A 22193-nucleotide genomic window follows, 5' to 3' on the forward strand; every position below is an offset into this window, starting at 1 on the left:
CCCTTCTGAGCTACAGGGCAGAAACCGGGCGCGAGTGGCACTGGGCCTGGTGTCGGCCTGCCGCCCCTGGGCCGCGCTACTGCCCGGGCCCGGCTACTCCGCGTCAATAGTAACGTCCCCCGCCAGCGGGACCCTCGCAGCGCGGCCGCAGGTGCAACCGACCCCCCCCCCCCCAACACACCGCCCGCCTCCCCGATGGACGACGCCCGCGGCGGGCCGGACGCCTGCCGGCGCATGCGCGGCCGCGGATAGCACGGAGGACAGGGCTGGAAACCGCCTCCCTCGCCGCTGAGTGGCGGTCGGGTCACGTGGCGCAGCGGGAGGGCCCGGGCTGGTGCCGCCGCCGCCGCTGCGCGCGTCGGAGAACGTGAGTGCTGAGGCGGGGAGGGGGCGCGCGCCGCCGCCGGCGCGGTTGGTGCCCTCGCCCGCCGCCGCGCGGGGACGGGGAGGCGGCAGCCGGCTCCGCGGCGCCCTGCCGCCTCCTCCCGGCGGGGGTGGTCCCCCCGCTCCCTCGGCCCGCCCCGGCTGGGCCCGCCGCGGGGCTGGCAGGGCTCGGGCTGGCTGCGGCGGCGGCCGGCGAGGCGGCGCGAGGGCCCCGGCACGCGGCGGCCGCTCCTCCTCGGCGGAGGGCGGGAGCCGGCCCTGAGGCGAGGCGGGCGCGAGGGGCGCAGCCCGGGCCTGGGTGTCGCGTCCGGCCAGCCGCCGCCGTCCTGTGCAGGAGGCCGTCCGGTCCACCGTAACAAAAGCACTGCAGAAGCGTCTGGGCTGGGGAAGGCTTCCCCTGGTGCCGTTAGCTCTCTGGAGCTGGCTTCTTGTAAGTCGCCCTCCGCTGGAAGCAGAGTGGCGGAGCGAAGTTTTATGGAAATGAACTGAGTTTCAGAAATCGCGTAAATGCCTAGTATCTCCCACTCTAACAACTCCTGACATTACACTCCCCCGCCCCGCCCCGGGTTCTGTAGGACTTTGCTCTTGCGAGTGCTTTCGAGACGGTTGAAGGGAGCAGTGCCTGCAGGAGTAGAGAGTGTCTGTCACGTCAAAAACGGGGGATGTGACGGTGCTGGTTCCCGAGGTCCCAACCCCAGATACGCCTGTCTTATCAGTAAACTGCAGCAAATTCATTTTGAATGCAGTGACACTGTAATATGCGCTGCTTCCCATCATAGTTGGGTGGCTTCAACATTCTTGGTTTTTAATTTACTCCATTACCCTACAGCAGTATTTTTTTACAGGTTATGTAAATAATCAGCTGATTTAAAAAAACAAACACAACAAACAGAACAGACTGACCAGAACTACTTTATTGTTAAAATAAAATGGTAAAAAAACCCCCAGCAACCCAAAAGTGCAAATAACTTGCACCTGTATCAAAGGAGAAACAGTGACAAATGTACCTCAGCTATATTTGGTAAACTTTCTTATGTTTGTGTAAATACTGAATTTAAGTAATTCAGTTGTTTGTAAAATGCATTTAATGATACCTGAGTTGCTTTAATTTCCTGAGATGGCACACTTATGTTCTTCCTGGAGCTGCATTTTGTTAATTCAGAGATTCGAGGTCTTGATGAGAGTTAACGCTAAAACTAGAAAGGGTATTTTTCTGAATTGTTTGTGTATTTAAGAAGTATGATTTAAAATGGATTTCATTAGAAAGTATGCTTCCTGTCCTTCCTTTCTACTACAAACTGAAGACAAATTTTCCTTTGAAGCAACACAAACTAAGGAATGCTAAACTTGTAAGAGCCCTTGTGCTTCATACTTCTGAAGTGGAGTCAGGGAAGCATTGGCTGTTTGATTTTAATTATATTACAAAATTCATGAGATAAAGGAGGATGCTCTTCTGGTATAATTACCCAGTTTTATAGAAGTGTAAGTATTGCAATCAAGTAAAAAAAAAAACAAAAAACAAACAAAAAAAACCAAAACAAAAAACCCCCGAAACCCCAAAACCACTGGCCCTAATTAAAGTAGTTAAACTTCTGTGAAGTTAAAACTTTTAACTGTGGCCTAATCTGTAGTCCACTGTTCTGAATTTTTTTTTACAAGTGTGATATCCCCTCACCTTCACCAGTACAGTGATACAACTATATTTTACTTCTCTAACTTGAATTATGTGTAGATGCATTATAGTGTTTTGAGAGATAGTTATTAATTACCATCTTTTGAGAGATGGGGATAGTAAGAATAATTATCAAACCCTTCCATGTCCCTTTCCTTCCGCAAAACTGGTAAGGGACTTAAGTTGTCCATTATCTCCCCTCAAAATATCATGATAAAGTAATTCTGACTAACTGACCATAGAGGTTCAGCAACAGCTGATGCTTCAAAGAAAGAAATTATCCATTGACATACTCCTTTTTCTTTCTAGCTTGCTCAAAAATGGTCTGTCTAATTATATGTGACATAAATTTAGAAATAACTATCTCTTGTGTTGCTTTTAGTTTTTTTCTAACAAAAAAAAAAAAGCAGTGGTAACAAATTGCTGTTTTGGCTCCTGTATAAATCCTGAAGAGACTCTTTCTGGTTTTTTGTTTTTTGTTTTTTTATTTTTTATTTTTTTATTTTCAGTGAAGGAAAACTTAAGAGAAACTGAAAGATCAGGAAGGAATGAGTTCAGTGGTAGATTAGTCACATAATGCATTTATTTTCAATAATTTCCTGGATCACAGTGTAAAGAAGTTTTCAGTAATTGTTCTGATTTTTCACAATCTGAAGAGGTTTCGAAGACTTTGTTACATCAAATAATATTTCTCATATTGCTACTACGGGATTTTTTTTTTTGCCTTTTTTTAACTAGTAGCTTTTATTTTTATTCTTGCAACTTAGGATCGCTGGTTTTGTTTAGATTCTGGCTGCAGTCTAATGCCCAATGTGTAAATTGCCTGCAGTGCGTTGTATCAGCTTGGGGGTCAAGGTGGTGTCTGAAATGCATAATGTAATTTTCAGAATAAGTCTTCCAGTCCATGCTTAGTCAACTTTGTTGGCTCTGAGGGAAGTTCTGACAGAGCAAATGTGCAGTTGATTCTAGCTGTACATAGTGGTGGAGTAGCTCCTTAGAACCAAGGGACTGTTTGGACAATCAGACCGACCTCTGCTTGCATTAAAACTTTCAAGTTTGTGTGTCCCTGAGAGTGGCCTAAGGAAGCTCGTTGGTTCTACATGCTGTGTCTTTGCGTAGCATAAGGAAGTGTTGCTTGCTATGACTTCAGTGTCAGTGTCAAACTGAAATAATTTGAAGACTTTGAATTAGAAGTGGATGCTATGTAGGAGGTGAAGGCAGATGGATAAAATATAGTTATCTTCAGCACATTTTAGTAACAGTGTCAGTCTCAAATGATGACAGAGAATATAACTGGTTGTCCTGGTTTCGGCTGGGATAGAGTTAATTCTCTTTCTGGTAGCTGGTATAGTGTTCTGTTTTGTGTTCAGTATGAGAAGAATGTTGATAACACACTGATGTTTTCGGTTGTTGCTAAGTAATGTTTAGACTAGGTCAAGGATTTTTCAGCTTCTCATGCCCAGCCAGCAAGAAGGCTGGAGGGACACAAGAAGCTGGGAGGGGATGCAGCTAGGGCAGCTGACCCAAACTGGCCAAAGGGATATTCCATACCATGTGACGTCATGCCCAGTATATAAACTGGGGGGAGTTGGCCAGGGTGGCGGGGTGAGGGGATTGCTGCTCGGGAACTAACTGGGCATCAGTTGGTGAGTGCTGAGCAAATGCATTGTGCATCACTTGCTTTGTATATTCCAATTCTTTTACTATTATTGTCATTTTATTGTTTTTATTATTATAATTATTAGTGTCTTCCTTTTTGTTCTATTAAGCTGTTCTTATCTTAATCCATGAGTTTTAACTTTTTCCTTCCGATTCTCTCCCCATCCCACTGGGGGGGTGGGGAGGTCAGAATAAGCTAGCAGCTGCATGGTGCTTAGTTGCTGGCTGGGGTTAAACCACAACACTGGTCTTTACAATGATAAGCCTTAAAGAAGAGTCCAGTGGATGCTCATTCTGATGTTTAGATTTGTGTATTGATTCTAATTAAATTTAAATATTTGATAAATATATAAAGTAAATTGATTTGTCTTTTGTGAATGAAAACACGAGTCCTGAATTGGCAGCGCTTCCAGTGATGTTGCAAGTTAATAATTACAATGAAACAATTTGAATAACTCTGTATTTTACCTGAAGGATGGACAGGTTGCAGCCTCTGAGTATTTTTCTTTTTAGATTAAATAGCAGTAGTCAAACTAATGAGGCAATTAAAAGCCTATATGCTTAGTGTCTCAAATGTTCATACTTCAGATGTGAGGCAAAGTATGAGATTTGACCTATTCCTTTCTGTTCTTTCCTCTGAAAACTGTCTCATTTATCTTGGGTTAAGGTGTCCAGAAGTATTCTTGGTGTGTATTGTTTAACATGTATATATTTTATTGTGAATAGTAATTGTCACACCCTTCAGAACACAATTTTCAGTCTTAAGTTGAAGTTGTTAGCTTAAAAGCTTATGTTGTTAAGGTCTTCTTTTTAGTAATACTTAAGAGGATTAAAGAACTATAACACATTTTCAGTTTTCATGCTGAAGCAGACATAAGAGTCACAGGAACTTCCTTATTCTCACAGAAAACTTTGAAGGACATTTAAAATAAAATGTGGGACATTAAAAAAGAAAAAAGACTTTGTGACATAGCCTTTTATGCAGTCATTTTATGTTGATATTTAACTTTGTATTGTTTTCTTTCAGCAAGGTAGTTACTGACTTAAATTATTTTAAGTCATTAATCATTTGTCATTTTAATAATTTTTATTACAGGTGTATGACTTCTTATATCTATTCTGAAATGTTGTGGTTTTTTCAGTTTGAAGTTCAGTACTCCTTTGTGAATGAAAGCACGTTGTGCCCTTTAAGGGCACATTTGATTAATCCAGAAGTAATTCTTAATAAAGTGATTACTTTTATAATTTCATCACAACCTTGTCTTTTGTTATGAACTACGTAATTGACTATGTGTTTCAAAGCTTACTGTAAGTGACAGCTTGTGGTTGACCTTCTCCTTGCATATGTATTAAACAGGATGATTCATTATGTTTCAAATTTTTGAGCTTTTTCTTGCATTTGTTTTTTTCTGTTATGCCTGCCTTCCTCCCTCCTTCCAAAGTTTGAGGCCAGTAGTAAAAGAGTTTACAGTTTGCTTCTGCTTCCTGTGTAGGATCCTTCTTTTTCCCTAAAAACACTCTATTTCAGTCTTTACTTGGATAAGTCTTTGTACCCTGAGACTGTATCTTTATAGACACGTAGTGTGGGCCCGTTGAGGCTTACCTGTAGTGTGAAATGGTTTATGCTTAGGATCTGATACTCATCCTTCGCATGTTTCAGGTGTTTTTTACATTGGTGTAGCTTTAATCTGGACACGTAGGCTGAATGTGCAAAATTTTATGGAGTGCATTGGGTTCTTTCCTGAACACATCTGGTTTAGTTTCGTCTGAAAAGAGACTAGTTCATGCACACTCAGGCCACTCCATGGTGAAGTGGGGGCAATGGAGAAATTCACTTCAAAATCATACTCCTGATCTGAACTGAAAGAGTAACCCTGGGATTTTTTTTTTCTGTCAGTAAAGAATTATACAATGCTAAAGTGCCTCCATTACAAATCATTTTTGCAAAGCAACGAGAAGAACAAAGCAGTTCTAGAGGGAATGTTGGTGACAGGTCTGAAGATCAGGATGTGCCATGCAGATAACAGTAAAATCTATAGATCTTGACTGCATTCACCATTGGTGGGAATGAGATTTTATATGCTTCTCTCTATTCATAAAAATCTAGGCTTATGTCATGATGTGATTTTTTTTTTTTACTTTACCCTTCTCCCAAAAAGAAAAAATAATAATGGGCTAGATTTTGCTTCACATAAAAATAAATCAAAATTTCAGGGTAGTTATGTCCATTTTGGGGGGAGCAAGGGTACAGGGGGATTCTTTTCCTCTAACTTCAAATTATGGCTGTAAGAAAAGACAGTACAACATTTAATTTTAACTGGTATTTACTAAATTATTTACTTTATTACATGATTTTTCAGTAATATGAAGTCATAATATTTTATGGTTGTCAAATGAGTAAGGGGGGTTTTCACAGTAAAAATAAAAGTTTAAATGCTTTGCACTTGGTTAGTACAAAACAAACAAACAAATTCCGGGAATGGTTAGTTCAGACATTTATCTTGAGTAGGTGACAAAAATGCAGACACGTGGCAGGCTAGATGCAAGACAAATGTCCATTTCAAGTCTGTTCTGGAAATTTGTACATTTTGAAGTGGGTGGCATGTTTTCAAAAAAGAAAAAGTAATAAGTGCTTCATTGTTTCAAACCTCATTAGACTTCTAATAAACACAGTAGACGCTGAGCAAGAATGTTCAAACAGTTGAAAGCCCTATATATTTTAAGTGACTTGCATTCCAGAAGGCTCTCAAATAACTACTGTTTTCTTTCTTATGTCTTTTTCCTTTATAATCAAACATATGATATGTCTTGGCTGACATTTTTGATTGTTCCAAATAATGGGAATGATTTATAATACATAGCACTACTGTAATCATGGTGCAAACCATTCCCAGTCATGTTACATGATTATTGTACAGATATGTGCTCTATGAGGGTTTCTCTTCCTAGGTGCAGGTATGTTAAAAATATTTAAATTGGAAATTAGAAAGTATCAAAAGAGGGGGTGGAAACTTTAAAAAGTAACACTGTAGTATTTGGCAGTTTGAACAAAGTGGTATGGCAAGATTTTTGGAGTTTCTGTGTAACTTGTTTTTAAATGATGTTGACTTTTAAATTCTAACAGTTTTTGTCTGCTGTTTTGTGGTGGAAAAAATGTAGCTGTGTCAGTGGTATGAGGCAAGTCAGGGGTTTGGGCAGATGCATGTAAGAACAGTTTGGGGGTGTTTGTATACCTGGTATCAGAGCATGTAGTGTGGAAAAAGAGAATTACATTGATTAAACTTGTGATTATCTCAGTATTTTTTTTCTAATGTTGATATTAGAAAGTCAAAGGTTGACAATGTTAATTATTATCTGCAACAATCAATTTACGCTTTAAGAGGTCTTAGCTCATTTTAATTTAGTAGGGACTACAGCTGTAGTCTGTAGTTAAACTGTGAGGATTAGAAACTGGTTTTTAAAGGTACCAGAGTAGTTAGTTATGTGTTCAAGAGGCCTGGTATAAAGTGTGTTTCTGCTCTTTCGACTTTGTTTTAGGCAAGGCTTAGATGTTAATGTAGCATCTCTGAGATTAGACCATGGGAAAAAATGCGGTGAATTTCCTTTTAATGTAGCAAATATGTTTACTTGCATTCTGTTCTACTACAGTTGTTTTGAGGACACTACCAGGGTTTTTTTCCTTCTCTTAAAGTGCTATAATAAGTATAAATGCAATTTAAAGAGAAATCCAGAGATCAGAATAACTTAACTATAAGAAGTGGCCTTGATTAATTATATGTGTGTGCTAGCATGGAAGTACATGGTCCTCTCACTTAGATGTAAGTAGAGGAGGTAGGCTGGCCCCTGGATGATCATCTTTGATGTTCAGCACTGTGCAGTTTTCTTAGCTTCTTTTGCTGTTATAGGATTACATCATTCAGAGGTTATTTCCTTCTTTTCCATGTGTTCACTTTGTGTGGTGCAACCTGATCAAATTACTAATGATATTCTGAATACCTAAAGAAAAATGTTTAGTAAAGTGTTTGCAGGCATACCAATGATCTGTAGAAGTGTGAAACTTAGCAAATCCTAACAGATATAACGTAGAATGTTAGATTTTGCATCTTGAGCTGTTGTCCTTTTTTCCTTGTAAAGGCATCAAGTTTTTTTCTGCTGTCCTCCAGAAGAATTAGATTGTTGCTTGTTTATCTAATAAAAAATGTTTGCAGGGGAAGCATTTGATGTGATGAATTGGAAAGGAATTTAAACTAAATAAAAAGTTAGTATATTAGCAACTTATTCTAACTATTTTATATTATAATGGGAAGGGAGGTAAATGGGATGTTGAGATGAGAATTTTGTATGTATCTAGATATTTCAGGAAGTTTCATTTGCAACCTGATGGCAAAGTTTTGAAGAGTAAGTGTATTTTGCTGACTTTGATAGTTGATATTTATGTGTGAAATAATGCATGACATATCTTCAATAGTTCAGCAAAGAACTGGCATCCTAAAGGTGGAGAAGACTGGCCACGCTATTGTTGTGCCACCTTGGAGAGTTCTGAGAACTTAAAATAGTAGTACTGGCCAAGTTGGGGTAGCCCTCAGAAGCTACTTGAAATTCTTCCTGTCTTTTGTAGGTGGTTCTGCTCTTTAGAAACTCTACATCACCTTGTGCTGTATTCTCCAATGCAGCTTCCTCCCTCCTCTCTTTATAGGCTTGCACGGTTTAGCTCAATGCTCTTCCTCAGTTTCTGCCATAGTAACCTTATTTCTAGCTAGATCTAGAACTTTTATAGCCCTTTTTAATCCTCCATTTTATCTGGCATAAATAGGGCAGAGATTAATATTTTGCTATAACTGTCTGGAAATTTTATATGCTGTTCTTGTATATGATTTCCTCCTACAGTTTTTTTTTCTCCATTGCATACTTTTATACTAGACATTGAATTCTAGTCACTAGGAAAGCAATAACAATTTTCAAAGCTTACGTTTAGGGGTACTTAGCTGTGTCTCTGTTACTTTTTGAAATTGTAACTTTTAATTTTCATTCTTAGCTTGTATTGAATATTTGTAAAGGTTGGAAGAATGGTCATGAAAAAAATTATATATGTAGCAAAGATAGGAAGCCTGAGAACCGAGACTCTAGAGAAGAATTTTTAACTGGTTGCCTTCCTGAAATTTTAATAATTCTGAGTCAGGTTATTAATAAGAATGTGTAGAACACCCAGGAATTTTATAGATGAAGTAAAGCCTGTCCAGGGACATGAAAGAGAGGTTGTAGACTCCTTTTTCTCACAATGCATGTCTGGATTAACTGTATAAATCCCTTTTATTTGTGTCTTAGACCAGTTTAAAAATTGTGATTTTTTTTTTTTTCTCATTTGAATTTTTGTTCTGATTTAAAGAAGAGATCTTAGCTGATTAGCTTGAAGAATTTGCTGTGTTTAAAAAAACACAACCAAAACAAAACCAGTGATGAGCTTGAAAACACCCCTGTATATGTATAATAATGCAGTTGTCTCTTTTCTTTCAGAATTTCCAAAACGTGTATGGTTTTGAATTTGAACAAAAGACTAGACATCGAAATAATCTTCACGTTCTTTTGAATAAGAAGTAATAATGCAACGAAGGCAGGGAAGAGTCAATGCTGGACTGCTTTTGCTGCTTTATCAAATTTCTCAAGTTGGTGTCCAGAATATTCCTTCTGTTACCCTTGGGGTACTTGCACTAAACATTTTTCTCTTTCTGAATCCTGTGAGGCCACTGCCTGAAGTGTGTATCAGTGTAAATGAAGGCTTCTACAGAAGGAACTGGCAGCGTTTACTGCTTTCTCCTGTCCACCATGCAGATGACTGGCATTTATATTATAACATGATTTCCATGCTTTGGAAGGGTATAATGCTGGAAAAAAAGCTTAAGAGCATATGGTTTGCATACATAATTGCAGTATTTTCAGTGCTGATTGGAGTTGTTTATATGGTGCTGGAATTCATGCTTATGGAAATTCTGGATGATCCTTCATATGAAATGAATTGTGCTGTAGGTTTTTCAGGTAAGGCACATAGCTGTTTCAATTTACATACGTAAAATTAATACTTATAAGTAGTGTATAACAATATTTGTTGAATGCAGAAAATGGATAGTAAAGTTATCCTGTTTTTTAATTTAAAGCACGTACTCTGGGTATGAACATTATGTGGTTCAGTTCATGTTCTTGTGACCAGCAGTGTCTTTACCTGAGAACATGAAAAATATGATCATCCTAGTAGAATTATGTTTTCTGTTTAATGTCACTGTTTGAAGTCTGAAGCTTTTCATTTTCTGATGTCAATAATGCTTGTTAGGTGTGTTCTAGAAAAGCCCATCACTTTAAAATTTTTGTCTTCAAATTACAAATTATTCATGCCTGTCTTTAGAGAGACTCCCCTAAATTTGCTTCTGCTAGAAACATCCAAGCACCTGATTTTGGTCATCTTCCAGTGATGGTCTTGTCTTCTTATTTAGGAGATCAAAGTTTCAAGTCAATTAACTACTTCTCTTTAAAAAAATCTGCAGTTGTGATGGGTTGACCCTGGCTGAACACCAGGTGCCCACCAAAGCCGTTCTATCACTTCCCCATCCTCAGCTGGACAGGGGAGAGAAAAAATATAACAAAAAGCTTGCGGGTCGAGATAAGGACAGGAGAGATCATTCACTATAACTGTCACGGGCAAAACAGACTCAATTTGGGAAAATTAACTCAATTTATTACAGATCAACCAGAGCAAGGTAAGAACAGAACACCTTCCCACCACCCCTCCCTTCTTCCCGGGCACAACTACACTCCCGGATTTCACCACCAAGCCCCCCCAGCAGCACAGGGGGACAGGGATGGGGTTTATGGTCATCACACGTTATTTTCTGCCGCTTCACCTCCTCAGGGCGAGGGCTGATCACACTCTTCCCCTGCTCCAGCGTGGGGTCCCACCCACGGGAGACAGTCCTCCATGAACTCCTCCAACATGGGCCATTCCCACGGGCTGCAGTTCTTCACAAACTGCTCCAGCATGGGTCCATTCCACAGTGTGCAGTCCTTCAGGAGCACACTGCTCCAGCGTGGGTCCCCCACAGGGTCACAAGTCCTGCCAGAAAACCTGCTCCAGTATGGGCTCCTCTCTCCACAGATCCGCAGGTCCTGCCAGGAACCTGCTCCAGCGTGGGGTTCCCACGGGGTCACAGCCTCCTTTGGGAACCCACCTGCTCCGGTGTGGGGTCTTCCACGGGCTACAGGTGGAGATCTGCTCCACCGTGGACCTCCCTGGGCTGCAGGGGGACAGCCTGCCTCACCAGGGTCTTCACCATGGGCTGCAGGGGAATCTTTGCTCCAGCGCCTGGAGCACCTCCTCCCCCTCCTTCTTCACTGACCTTGGTGTCCGCAGGGTTGTTTCTCTTACATGTTCTCACTCCTCACTCCGGCAGCTGTTTCTCTCTGTCCCAACTTTTTTCCTTCTTAAAAATGTTATCACAGTGGTGTTACCACTATCACTGATTGGCTCGGCCTTGGCCGGCGGCGGGTCCGTCTTAGTCCCGCTGGTATGGGCTCGCTCTCTCTCAAACACAGGGGAAGCTTCCAGCAGCTTCTTACAGAAGCCACCCCTGTAAACCCCCCCCCCCACCCCCCCCCCCCCCCCCCCCCCGCTACCAAAACCTTGCCAGACAAAACCAATACAGCAGTTAAGTGGAGAAGTAGCACTACTCTTCTAAGTGTGTAGGGTTTTTCCTTGCTGTCATTGGGACCTTAGAAGGCATTAGAAGGCAAGCCCTCCTTTTCAACCTCTGAGAAAGGTGCTTCAACACTACCTCTGAGGGTGCCTTGTGTTATTTGAATCTGTACTAGTTGGAACATCCTGGTAGCTGCTCATTTGGAGCTTCAGATATTATCTGGTCACCCACCCTTTGGTAACAAGACATACCCGGTTCTAATCTTGGCCTTTATGGTGGCTGTAGGGGTGCTGAGTGCAACCTCTTCCTCTGAGGGCTTTGACTGCCTGTGTTTAAGGACAGCTCTGACATGGGGTAGCTGCGACCTACCTCAGACTAGTGGGAAAAGAGGTGTGCGAGATAGCTGAAAGAGGCTTCGCTGGGGGCCTCTTACCCCATTGCTCAGCAGCTGCTTTTAAGCTCAAGCCCTGTGCGTTGTCCCTGTCTGAGCTATGTCGCACTGTGCCTGGCCATGTGCTTCACTGGCCTGACTTGACTTCCTGACTTTCTTGGGCTCTGCTTTGTCAGGAGGTTGTGCCTGCTGATCTGGGCTCCTGGCCAACCCCACTTACCGTCACCAGCCTGCCCAGTGCGCTTTGCCCAAGGACTATGGGACCGGGCTTCGACTGGGGAGGTTGCCGCCTGCTTGCCTCCCTGTTCCCTTTTGATACCCTTCCTTTGTGGAGCATCTCACTCTTGCTGTTCCCTAACAGTGACTGCAGAACCCTACTGAGTATTTACTGTTAGTGGTAAAATGACTGAAATATGTGCCCTCAGTCTAGTCTCAGCTGGACTTTCTAGGCTTTGTTCTTATACAGTACTCCAACTATTGCTGGGTGGGGGAAGTGTGCTCTGTAATACTACTCTCTGTGAACAACTGGGAGGTGCTGTCCTCAAGCTTCTTTTTGAACCCCTTTTCTTGTATCATTCTAGACTGTAGGATGAGAAGTTGAGACCTAGAAGTTGTGAAGTAGTATCCATTTTGGGTGTTCACTTATTCAGTGCATGGTCCATGTGAGGTTTTTCCTCTATGTTCCTGTCAGTCCATACCTTAAAACAACTTAGTATCAATCCAGTTCTTAATAGGAATGAGAAGGGTGAATATTTCAAGAATTTATGATGAAACTTCTTTATACTATATAACTGGGAATATAATACTACCATATAATAGGGTAGTGTTAAGATTTCACTGTAAGGTTTTTTCACCAGATTAGTCTCCATCTTCTCACTTAGCAAGATGGCAAGCAACTTATATGTCCCTCTCCTTGAACCAACAGAAGGGAAGTTAGATTTAGTGATATAATTAGCCAGGTGATGCAGGTTTATGGCTTGCCATGCTTTACTGAGAAAGGCACCAAGTTACTGAAGACCATTGGTGATGGGCCAGATGGGGTCCCCATTTCATTCTTTCCAAGAGAATCATGTCAGCCATACTACAGTATCACCTGGAACATATATTTTGGATTTTTTAGTGAACTGAAAAGAGAGTGGGACTAAGCCTCTGATATACATTTGTGCAGAGGACAAGAAGTCAAGCCTTTTCTCAGTTTAGGGATTATTTAACTGGTTTTTAATTTACATTTTCTGCAAGATGCATAGTTCAGATCTAGTATTGAGTATTGCAACCTGTGCTGATATCACTTACCTTCTGCAGCGTCTTTTGAGTATTCAAAGCTTGGAAATGTGTGACTGCAGCCTATGTGCATGTGCATTTGACCATTATTGGGCAGCAGATTTTAAAGTAGCTATGACAGTATGTATAGTTGATCTTTCTAAACCTTCAACATTCTCAGCACGATCTTCAGCATAGGTAATTTCTCTTCAGTTGGGGCAAGTGGCATGTATATGGAACAGCTGTTGAAAAAAACCAAGTATTTTCCTGATAGCTATTTCTTTAAGAGCCAGTCAGTATGCATATTTATGACTTTAACTTTAACACTTTAACAGGTTTTAAGAGTTTTAGGATTACTGGATTTTTTATTATTATTTTAAATGGATGAAACAGACCTGCCCCTTGTCCCCTTGCATGGAACCTGACAACCAGGTCAGGCAGTTCCAATAGACACTTAAACCTTTAAAAAAACCCAACCAACCAAAAAAAACCCACCACCACCACCCCCCTCCCCGAAGCTGTATAGACGGGGTTCTGGCGAGCCCAGGGTGGATTGGATGGAGATGACTCCTAAACTACACTGCTGCTATTGAATATTTCTCCCCTTTAGTAAATTCGTAGTTTCTGAACGAGTCCAGTTTTATCAGCAGCACATAGCATGAGTGTGTGTGGATGTGCATACACACATTCCTGTTTGTGTTTGATCCTAAAACAGCAATATCTACATCACTGGGTATATTAAGAAATTTTGCTATTTCTTGTTTTCTATGGTGTTAGAAGGGGAGGGAAACCTTTTTTGTGTTTTTATTTAGTATATCTGTATTGATGTTAAACTCTGCTATCTTTTTCATGTCAAATTTTTACTTGTCAATTTTTCAGGTTTTTGTTCAAACAACTGTGTGGGCTTTCTCTTGAGAGGAGATTTTTCAAAAACGTTTTGAAAGTTCCAATAAATTGTGTGAATTCATCCTGCCATTGGCTATTTGCTTGCCTGATAAAGCAGTTGCAGTCAATTAGAAATGAATGATTATTTATTGTGAGTGAAGGTGATTTTTGTACTGGTTTTTTTTTTTCAGAAACAAGTGATTCTGGAATATATGTAAGATGATTTTCCATTAATTCAGAATTTGAGCCTACTGTTGAGCTTCACATGTCTCAGTTTGTCTTGTTTTCAGTAATGGCTTTTCTCAACTCATGGAACGTTTTTTTGAGTTCAATAATTTTGTCAATTATGTCAAACAGAATTCCCATTTTAAAATTGCTTGTATTGTTTTGAATACCTGAATAGCTACAGTGAGTAGGCATATTAAAAAGCAACTTAGAATTGGCTGTTATACAAATGTGTAATTTTTTAATCCTTTTTTTTTAAAGTCACTGAAAAGTATCACTGAAAAACCAGAACTGTTCTGGCATGCAACAGTATGCTTTGTGCTGCTGTGAAACTGCATGGTACTTCAATTTCAGTAGTTAAGTTGTTTGCATTTCTTTATTATTTGGGTGCAAGTACTTATCTCTTTATGTGATTTCTTCTTGTTTGCAGGAGTCTTGTTTGCTTTGAAAGTTCTTAACAACCATTACAATCCAGGAAGAGTCAGCAGTGTCCTTGGATTACAGATACCCAGTAAATATGCTTGTTGGGTAGAGCTGGTGGCTATTCATTTAATCTCCCCAGGGTAAGTGCATTTAATATTTCAAAGTTACGAGAAGAGATTTGGGCTACCTGAAATGGTTTGAAATATATTATGAAGTATGTGTAGCATTAACTGGTATCCAAATGGATTTGTTCATTTGCCCCTGTCTCTGTGAGAACAGTGCCTTTCTCTTTGGCAGTTGATTTCTGGAGTTCTAGTTGCAAATCAGTAATTTTCTTGTATAGTATTTTATAACTGTCAATCATATTGGAGAATGTATGTGAAGTACAGACACCAAACTTACAAACTACCAAATCACAGTTTACAATTTCCCACTTCTCAGATTTTTTAAAAAAAAGGGGGGAGCAGTACTGACATACTCATCAGATACTATGATATCACAAATAGAACATTTCCTAGACCAGAATGATAATTCAAATATTATTTATGCTAAGCAATGGTTTTATTGCATTATGACTTACTGCCTGATTGACTACAGCAAGGAATCCTAGGTTAAAAGGTAGAAGAACAGGAGTGCTCTGTCCCAAATGCAATTTTAAGTGTGAGCTGAGAGGTCACTTTCATGGCATTACTACAAGTATAAAACCAAAGCTTTCAGTGCATTAAAAACATTCTTCTGAAAGATATAAACTGCCATGCTAGCTGAACATAGTTTTATTTGGTGATCTGTTTAATACTACTGTTTATTTTATTATTAAAGAATAATGAAAGAGTATTATGTCTTAAGTAAAACCATGAACATATCATACTGTATCTGGTGGAGGAAAAGCATGAGTTTAGCAGTTGGGTGCTGTTATTTTTCAGTTGCATTACTGGAGAAATGTCTTTGGGGTAGGAAGTGTATAGAATGTCCAGAAATAATGTCAAAAGCCTTTTCATAATTTTATGGAAGCTTAGATTGCTGCCTGGTCTAAAGAATGTCTACATTGTTACATGCAATCTTGATAGTTAGGACAATTTCACAGCACTTAAATGATAATGGGGGCCACAGAAAACAAGTAGTAATCTCTGGAAATTCATGTCCCAGAACACATGTTTAATTAGTAACTGCCAACTGCCTTGAAATGAACTATAACAATCGTAGCTCTCAAAGCATTGCTCTTACATGCTCATCTGTGTGTTCAGGGCATGTTGTAATATTTGAAGTGTCTGATTAAATGGTCTTCCTTTGTAGATAAAGTTGCATAATTTAGTTTTGAATAGATAAGAAGTCAGTAATTGGGGCAGAATGTCAGAAAGACATGCAATAAATTTGGACCTGCCATTGTGGCGTGATTTATCAGGATCACCTGAGAATCCATAACCAATGAAGGATTCAAAAGTAATATTGATGCTGTTGAAAACTTTGATTTGTGTGCTAGAAGAGGATTTAGGGTTTTACTGGCATCTGTTAATTGTTTTCTTTTTCATTAATTTTGTTGTTATGGGGAAATTTTAAAAGATATGTAATATCCTTCTAAGCTTTGCCTTCTGTAAAGTAAGGATATTGAGATGTAGGCTTTGTAGCAATCATTGGGATTATTTCTTTGGTGGAAGAACAGGCATGTGAAAAGTTACCTTATGTTTAATCTCTATGCATCTTCCAGAATTGGGCATATGGTATCTTAAGTCATCTATCCCTTTTTGCATGGAGGTGCTTTATCTATACTCACTTTTGAAGGAAAAGCTTATCTTTCAGGTTGTTTCTGAACTAACTCAAATATTTATCAGATTGGCAAAGATGACACTTTGGGGTTGGAAGCTGGATGTTACAGTTTTTTTCAAACTTCTTTTTCAGAAAGTTGAGAGTAACAAAGGATGAAAATAATGGGAGGGTGGAAAGTTGGGAGTGGAGAAGAGTAGAGGATGTTATTTTTTCATCGTTCAGAAGTGTTGAGGCTTGGTATTGTGACTGTCCAGAACTGTTCTTTTTGCAGTTCGTCAGAAATAGTGAGACTTGCTGTTCTGGAATTCAGAGGATCTCAAAGATGTCTAATATTTCTGTAGCTCACTGCATCTCTGAAAATTGACTTGGGCATTTCTCTAGGCCTCCTTTTGACCTGTGTTTTTGTAGGTTTTATAGTTACTGACTTTCAGGTGTCGATAACATTTTCCAGATCTGTGGATGATGCAATCCATGAAATGTGTAATTCTGACTTGAGTTTTTTCTATTTTCTAAATTAATTCTAGTCTTAACTTTGTTTCCAAGTTTTTCTTCATAACTTTCTGAATAAGCTGTATTGGTAAGTGTTGATCTGAGCCAGTTCTGTTGACCTTTTTTTGGCAACTTAAGATGCTTTTTAGCATTCTTCATCTTAAAAAATAGAGAAGACTTTGCAAACTGAGAACTATTCCACACAAGAACAAGACCACAGCAACAGATCTACATTTGGCAATAGAGATGCAGATCATTGTCATAAACATTCATAGCTGGCAACTGAAAATGTTATACAGTTGTAATGTGTAATGAATCAACAATGACAATTTTGATTCATTTCACCTGGGTTCAAGGATCCATGGGAAATCAAAATCTCAAAGCAGATCACTGTCAAAACAGGTAAACATAATAGGAATATTGAGCTTTTCATAAAAAAGCAAACAAACAAAAAAACCCCAACACCCCCCCCAAATAAAAGCAAACCCCACAAAAAATAATTTATATATATTTGAAAATATAAAAACATATTTTGACAAATCTGGTCTTAAATTTTTATTATTTTGCCCTGTACCGTTCTCAGTCTCAATCCTGGTACAGTGTCTAGTGTGAATACAAATATTTTGCGTAACTCTAATAAACTTAACCTCATGAGATTTTCTGTATGTTTCCTTTTTCATCTGCTTTTTTAATTTCTCCCTTGTTTAATGCTTAGGGATATCACTGAGTCATCACTAGTCATCAGTCAGATTTACTGTTGAACTGTTTATTATGCTGTTTATTGACGAGAACTGTTCCTCAGTAACAAAAGGGCTAAGAACAACCAATCAACCAAAAAAAAACCCCAGGTTTGACAGGGATGGCATTACGTGATAACAACCATTTTATAGCCTTTTATTCTTTTTTTCAACCCTAGCTTTTACTTTTCTGTGCTTTTTTTCCCAACATGTTACAAAATTACTAACAAGTTTCCCATTTCCATTTAAAGAAGCAATGGCATTTTCCTGTATAGGGCTGTGTGAAACAAATTGACTTTTACTTATGCAATCATTTAATTTGGTTTAATTTGCATGCAGGTAGGTTGTTTAGCACTGGTAAATTGACTACATGGCCTACTTTCTAAGTAAGATTAAAGTTTGTAGCAAAGTGTTTAAATTGTCATGTGCAGGTGACTCTGTGCTTGTGTTAATTTGGAAATAAACTATGTATAAATACATGGATTTGATTCCCATGGTCTCAAAAAATTGTTTTTCAAAAATGAAGTTGGTCCAGATTCTTGTAGTATGTCACTTTGATATTATTCCTTTGTTTGCTTGTTTAGTGAATGCATGCCTCCTAGCCTAACCTTGGTATAGGAGATGCATGGAAATAAGATCTTTTCACAAAAGACTTACAGCAGTGGCTTAAGCTAAAGACATACTTCTGTTGCTAAATAAGCGGCTTTGTCCTGTGGGAGAATTGCATGTATAAATAATAATGCCTACCAGACCTGGGTTTGCTGTTAGGAAGAAGTTATGGAAGTTAAGTGATAGGTGTAGACTTTCTTCCTCTGTTTGCATTTGTTGAGTCAGTTGGCTGACACCACAGAATTGAAACAATGCAGGATAAATTCACCAACACTGAGGGATTGATTTGAATTCATTGTAAGGATACTGGAACAATACTAATGTAAAAATTAATACTGAGAGGCTTGTAAACATTGGGTCAGAATCTCTCTCGTGTGAAAAGCAAATGTAGTCCAAATGTTTTTCCTTCTAACGATACCAGTTTTCATGGAAATTACACAGTCAAATGAAAAAGTATAATTAATTCTGTTTAGAAGATTTTTTCTGAAGTGATGTGCACATCAGCTTGATGGCAAATGTCTTCAGGAAACAGTATTTAGACATATTGCATAATTATCGTTAGTATGAAGTGAATGGTTGACATAAGTAAGATCTCTGGGGATATCTATGTTTTCAAACAAAAAGTTAAATGAGACATTTGAATTTCTTGGTACCAGGGAGAGCATTAGTTAATATTGATAAAGCTCATTGACATTTAGAGAAAAAACATGCAATTTAAAAAGTCAAGAAACCTGGTTTTATTACCATTCAAAGTTCAGCTTGTTTTATAGAAACTGAAAATTGTACTGTGAGAAAAAAATTATGTCAATTTTTTGTAATTAACCATCAGGAAAAAAGGCAGTAGTTTATCATGTTGCAATCATGAGAATGTTTCTTTGTTAGTCTAACTGAAAAATAACAGTAAATTTTTACCTAGTCAAATATACATTCCAGTCAAGACATTTCTTTTCTTATGAATAGTGTAAAAAGCCTATTTTGGAATTGGTTGATAATGGAGGTTGCTTTATCACTGATACTGTAAGAATTCTTAATTATATACCCAGGATTATTTACTGTATATAAAAAGCAGAAAATAGGAGTAACCTCAGTTTTCTGGATTAGACAAGAAAGAAGAGTGGAATTTATAATGAAAGTGAAAGGAGCCTTGGTAATATGAGCTTGGACAAGACTTCTTCACACAATTTATTGTGCTTTCTGTAAACTGTTCATTAATTTCTTTTCAGCCAAAATCCCTGATATTTAGTTCTAAATTTTGCATATAATCCTGCCTTGTGAAAACATTTGTAGTTTTGCCATTAACTTTGTTTCTGTAGGTAACACTTAGCCTTATAGGCAAGAAATCTGTTATACAAATTTTTTAAAAAGGCAATCTACTGAAAATGAAAATTCACTGTAAAATGTAGTAAAACCTCAACAGGAGTGACATTGAAGTATTATTCAGGATTAGTTGTTCAAATATATTGAAGTTCATTGGAAATATGAGTATCTACTTTGGACTAAGGCATGTGGATAGGAGAACATCAATTGCATGTGTAAAACAGTTATTTTATGTAATTTAGTTAAATGGAATGATTCCAGTCTACTTTTTTATAAAATAAGGAAGATTATAGAGGATCTGAGTGAATCTGATCTCAGAACAAATGCTCTGAGTGATAACATCAGGACAAACATGTATATGTTTATATACAAACATATATGTATGTGTATATAATTTATACTTAACAATATCTAGTCTAATGCACTTTTAAAGATCATTACTGTAATAAACTCTGATTGCGCTTTGCAGAGTCTTAGTACCCCAGTCATTTTGCCTTGCGAAGCGGAGGCAAGCATGGGAGAGAATGGGCCCCGAACCCAGCAGGATCTGGGAGGTCTCTGCCTCATTTGAATGGAGACCCCCCAGTTTCTCCAGGCAGTCTGTTCTACTACTGAAATGTTTTCAAATCTCTTGCTGTGACTTACGTCCATTACTCCTTACACTATGGATAGAGAATGTGGAGAGTGTATTCATTGCTATTTGTGACAATCTTTCCATATTTTAAGACTATTGTATCTGACAGAATTCTTCAGTAGACTTAAGTGATTGTGATCCCTTCAGTCTTTTCTAAGAAGTTGTTTTGTGGGCTCTGAGGTTTTTTTGTTGCTCTTTTTGTGCAGTATGCAAAAAGTAGGCTCAGTTCTCCAGCTGAAACCACTGCTGAGTAGAGTGGAAGGCTACTTCATTTTACTTCCAGATAGTGCTGCTGTTTACATACTTCCAGTAAAATACTTGTCTTTTGTATTGTCGTGTGACATGTCGATCTGTGCTTTATTGTATAATTCACCGTGTGCCCGAGGTTCTATCCTGAAGCTCTCCTACTAGCCAGTCACTTCTAGCCTGTTTGTATAGTTGATGACTTCTGTGATATGTTCAGAACTCCATATTTGTCTTATAGAATCGCACCCTGTTTTTTCCAAACCACTACTTCATTTTGTCAAGGTTGCTTCGAATTGTAATGACATCTCCAGTGACCCTTACAGCTTCTCTTAGCTTGTCATTTGTAACTAGTATTTGGAATAGACTTGTGGAAATCCACTTGATTCATAGCCTAAGTTTGATAATGAGTTACTGGTAAGTATTAAGTCAGGCTTACCAAACACTTATGGATCTGCTTAGTGTAGTTTTAGAGTTTAAGGTTTTTCAGTCTTCTTTGTGACAAATGCTGTGAGACAGTGCTGCATTCTTACAGCATGTGTGACACCTGCTAATTCTCCCTTTCCATGAGGCTCGTTGCCCTGTCAAAGGAGGAATTTTGGTTGATTTGACATGATTTTTTCTTGACAAATGTGTTTTCTGGTGTTCTTACCTTGGTTGTATGCATAAATTATGTGTCCTAGTAATTGTTGAACAAATAGTTTTACCTGAGAGCAGAAGATAGTGATTAGTCTGTAGTCCTCTGACTAGAGTCCTCCTTCTCTATTTGTCTCCCCTCCCTTCTTTTCCTTGCTTAAGAATGGGTATAGAAATACCCTTACAGTCCTCCGGAACCTTACCCATCCTCAAAACAGCTGGAAAAAGGCACAAGTTAACTACTTCAGAATTTTGCTGCATAGTTTGTTGTTTGGTTGGTTTTTTAATTTGTTTTGACAACATTAAAAGTTCTTATTAAAACTGCTCTTTTTGTTTTGTAAAATTGCATATTATCTGTATGTTTTCGTTGTTATGTTTGGAAAATATCTATAAAGATGTTTTCCATAATACAAATTATACCAAGCATTAGCAAAAAAAGATATTAAGTTATCATTTGAGTAAATTACAATGTAACATGTTCTAAAATGAAGTGGTGTTTGCTTAACTTGGCTGTAACATGAAGCATTTTGTTAATGTAAGGGAAGCTGTCTTTCTGTACTCTACAGAATTGCTTTTCCTTAGCAATTACAAGTAGCAAGGTGATACTGTTGATCACACTCAAATTCATTTGGTGAGAGTGTATGGTGAAAATTTGATGTGATTTATCAAATGTACTCATTTTCTGCATGTCAGTGATAGTATATATGTGTGACAGTGTATCTGATATTATTTTTCATTTAGAAAACACTGTTTAAACATTTTCATTATAAGTTTCTACTCCTTGAATTAAATTTATAATTAAACAGTCCATAATGTTTAGGCATCTAGTATACTAACCTATTCAATAGGCAAAGTGGAAATTATCACCCTATAGACTTCTTGAAGTTGAAGGTTTTTGATTATTTGTATTGTGTAAATATACAGCTTTACTGTATGGCAAGCAAAGACCTTGATTCTGGGTTTTGTGGAACAGCGTTGTGCTCAGATAAATCAAGATGAGCATAAAATTTGTTTAAAACACTGCCAGGAATATAGGTGAATCAATCTCATGTTGGTGATTTCTCGAGTAAGGCATCTTGAAGTATTTAATGTTTTCTGTGTACAGACACTTTCCAAGTCAGGCATGTATTTTTCACAAATTTGGAAAATCTGTTCCAGAAAACTCTGTTTGGAAAATTAGTTC

At 38.6% G+C, this 22193-nt stretch overlaps 1 protein-coding gene across 1 annotated transcript in view; it reads left to right on the plus strand.

Moving 5' to 3' along the window:
* Positions 1-298: 298 nt before the first annotated feature.
* RHBDD1 (rhomboid domain containing 1) overlaps positions 299-22193 on the plus strand; it is a 56550-nt gene continuing 34655 nt past the window's right edge. The window contains exons 1-3 of the mRNA XM_049802838.1: positions 299-367; positions 9230-9748; positions 14589-14721. Of these exons, the coding sequence (XP_049658795.1) occupies positions 9316-9748; positions 14589-14721 (566 nt within the window). The 5' untranslated portion in view covers positions 299-367; positions 9230-9315. The remainder of the gene's footprint in view (positions 368-9229; positions 9749-14588; positions 14722-22193) is intronic.

The sequence above is a fragment of the Accipiter gentilis genome, chromosome 6, assembly GCF_929443795.1.
Source record: "Accipiter gentilis chromosome 6, bAccGen1.1, whole genome shotgun sequence".
NCBI classification, from domain to species: domain Eukaryota; kingdom Metazoa; phylum Chordata; class Aves; order Accipitriformes; family Accipitridae; genus Astur; species Astur gentilis.